General features: G+C 42.3%; 1 protein-coding gene across 1 annotated transcript in view; it reads left to right on the forward strand.

Moving 5' to 3' along the window:
- The window catches only part of ZNF207 (zinc finger protein 207), a 21,791-nt gene that overhangs the window by 9,773 nt on the left and 8,818 nt on the right, over window positions 1-3,200 (forward strand). Inside the window, exon 4 of the mRNA XM_027774141.1 lies at window positions 2,898-3,046. Coding sequence (XP_027629942.1) covers window positions 2,898-3,046 — 149 coding nt within the window. The remainder of the gene's footprint in view (window positions 1-2,897; window positions 3,047-3,200) is intronic.

Raw genomic sequence — 3,200 nt, forward strand, 5'->3', positions numbered from 1 at the left:
ATAAGAAAGCAAACAAGAGACTTGAACTATTGTCAGCCATATGGGAGTCCAGTGTCTCAACCACCATGCCACCTGCTGACCTAATTGTAGGTTGCTGGTTTTTTTTTTTTTTTTTAAAGTTATTTAACTTTATTTATTTATTATTATTTTTTTTAATTTGACCAGAGGAACAGGGGAGAGGGAGGGGGAGAGAAAGAGAGGAGAGCAAGCGAGTGAGTCAGCCAGCAGGGACTCAGAACATGGTCGGCCATGTGGGAGTCCAGTACCCTTACCTCCGTGCCACCTGGTGGCCACAAGAATTATTTATTTTAATTTTTTTTGTCATTATTTTTTATTTGATCAGAGAGAGAGAAAGGGAAAGTGCAAAAGCAAGCCACCAGATCCAGGACTTGAACTGCAGTTGGCCATGTGGGAGTCTAGCATCTCAACCACTGTGCCACCTGCCAGCCCCATTGTAGTTTGTTTTTAAGTCATGGTTGAGTTAGGATTTGAAATCAGGTCCTATCCAGGTGGTATAAGCTTTAATTACCTATGAAAAATTTTTTTTAAAGAATTACTCAGTTTTGGGACCAGCAGTTAACGTAATGGCTATGTCACTGCACTCCCATGTAGTTGACCGCGGTTTGAGTCCCGGACCCAGTGGCTTAAACTCATGACAGGTGCATGTGCATGCATACCTAAGATCCTGAGAGGAGACTGGAGGAGAAGGGGTGGCAAGGTGGCCATCCTTCCCGGGGGTGATTTCTCACTTTTCATCTTGCTGTCTTTCTGGCGAGCACACATGCCCTATAACAAAAACCTCTCCAAAAAGAAAAAAAAGAATTACTCATTTTTATTTTTTATTATTCAGTTTGATCAGAAAGCATGTGCATGCATACAGAAGTGCAGAAGCGAGCCACAAGGTCTGAGGCTTGAATCGTGGTTGGCCATACTGCTTCTGTTGTTATAGTTATAAAATTATACAAAATTATAAGACATTTTGAACATTATCTTTAAAATTCAGTATTTTGAAATTTTGAATGTTGTTTGTAAACTGTCAAGAATTATGGAGTATGAGCTAAAATTTTTTGCTATGTAAAGTAAATGTTTGTGGAAAAATAAAAATAAATAAAAGAAAGGGAAAAAAAAGAAATAAAAAATACTATAAGGGATTAAAAAAAAAGAATTCCAGTGCTTCAACCACCATCCCACTTGCCCCAGCCAGTTATGAAGTCTTTTGTTATCAAAAATCTTTATGGAAGGACCAGCAATTAGTATAATGGCTATGTCTCTGCACTGCCATATAGTCGCCCACAGTTCAAGTCCCGGACCCAGTGGCTAAAATTCATGCTGGGCGCATGTGCATGTGTGCCCAAGATCCCGAGAGGGGAATGGAGGACAGTGGATTGTGGTGTGACCATCCCCCCTGGGGGTGTCTTCTCGTTTTCTGTCTCTGTCTGGTGAGTGCAGAAACCTCGCCCCAAAAAAAATCTTTATGGAAAGGGTAGACCTTCTTCCTTCTCTATCCCCCCCCCCCCCTCTCTCTCTAAGTTTTGCTATAGGGCACTTGTGCTTGCTAGAAAGAGACAGTGAAAGTGAGAGGTCAACCCCCTCCCGCCCTCCCCCCTCAAAAAAAAGGGGTGTGTGTGGCCACATTTCAGTTTGTTCTCTTAGGATTTGGGGCACACACACATATGTGCCCTTGCATGATTGTCAAGCTGGGACATGAACTGTGCTCATTTGGCCATGTGGTATTCAGCCACTTTAAGTTTCATGCCACTTTCTGGCCCTTTCTTTGTCATAGTTTACCTCTTGGGTAGAACGGAGTAGAAAACCTTTTTGAGAGAGAGTTTTTTGCTATAGGGCGCATGCATTCGCCACAGAGGAAGCGAGAAATCATTTCCTGGAGAGACCCTGCCCATGCAGCAACCCCTTCTCTTCCATTCTCCTCTCATGATCTTGGGCACGCACGCACACGTACCTGGCATGATTTTAAACCACTGGGTCTGGGACTCCAACCGCGGTCAGCTACATTGGAGTCCAGCGACATAGGCATTACGTCAACTGTGGTTCCCAAAAACTTTTTAAAAATAAACTGACTTAGATAATCATTTTTACCTTTCACGTGCATGTAGAAGGATTGTTAACCTTGCTTAATACAGAGTTAACATGAGCCAGCAGGTGATGTGGTAAGGAAGACACTGGACTCCCACATGGCTTACTGTGGTTTGAGTCCCAGATGCAGTGACTTGAAAATCACACCAGGTGCATGTGCGTTCATGCCAAAAATCCTGAAAGGAAAATGTAGGAAAAGGGATTTTGTGACCTTTCCCCCAGGGGGTGATTTCTCACTTGCCCTTTTTCTGTCTCCAGTTGAGTGTAAGGTGCCTTGTGGCAAAATCCCCCCTCCCCCCAAAAAAAAAAATTTAAAAAGTGAAAACACTTCTGAAGAATATAAAACTATTAACTGTTAACTTTTGGAGAAGAAAGCAAGCCGCACGGACCTGGAGACTTGCTTTCTTACTCCCCCACCCCTTCTCTCTCTGTTCAAATTAAAATAAATAAAGTTAAATAATTCTTTTTTTTTTTTTTCTTCTTTTTTTTGGAGAGGTTTTTGCTATAGGGCGTCTGTGCTCACCAGAAAGAAAGAGAGACAGAAAGCGAGGAATCACCTCCCAGGGGGGATGGTCATGCAGCAGTCCCTTCTCCATTCTCCTCTTTGGTTCTTGGGCACACACACACACGCCACCGGGTCTGGGGCTCGGATCGCGATCGACTACATGGGAGTCCAGCGACATAGCCATTACGTTAACTGCTGGTCCCTAAAATAATTCTTTTTTAAAAAGTCAAATATTCTGAACTTGCTTTGTTTATCTTTTTTATTCTATGGAAAATTAATTAAAACTTGTTTTAAACAGAGAGTCAAAAAAAGAAACAACAAGATGATTCTGATGAATATGATGATGATGAGTCTGCCGCTTCAACTTCATTTCAGCCACAGCCTGTTCAGCCCCAACAAGGTTATATACCTCCAATGGCGCAACCAGGACTGCCACCAGTTCCAGGAGCAGGTAGTGCATAGGTTTTCTAAAATGTAACTTTCTTAGGGGCTAATTGATGTGTAGAAGTATTACTTTCTTCCTGAGTCTTCAATATTAATTTGTGGGTTATTTTGTTGTTGAAATTGTAGGCATACCACCATTAATGCCAGGCGTTCCCCC

The sequence above is a fragment of the Tupaia chinensis genome, unplaced genomic scaffold (genome assembly GCF_000334495.1).
Source record: "Tupaia chinensis unplaced genomic scaffold, TupChi_1.0 Scaffold000407_1, whole genome shotgun sequence".
NCBI lineage: Eukaryota > Metazoa > Chordata > Mammalia > Scandentia > Tupaiidae > Tupaia > Tupaia belangeri.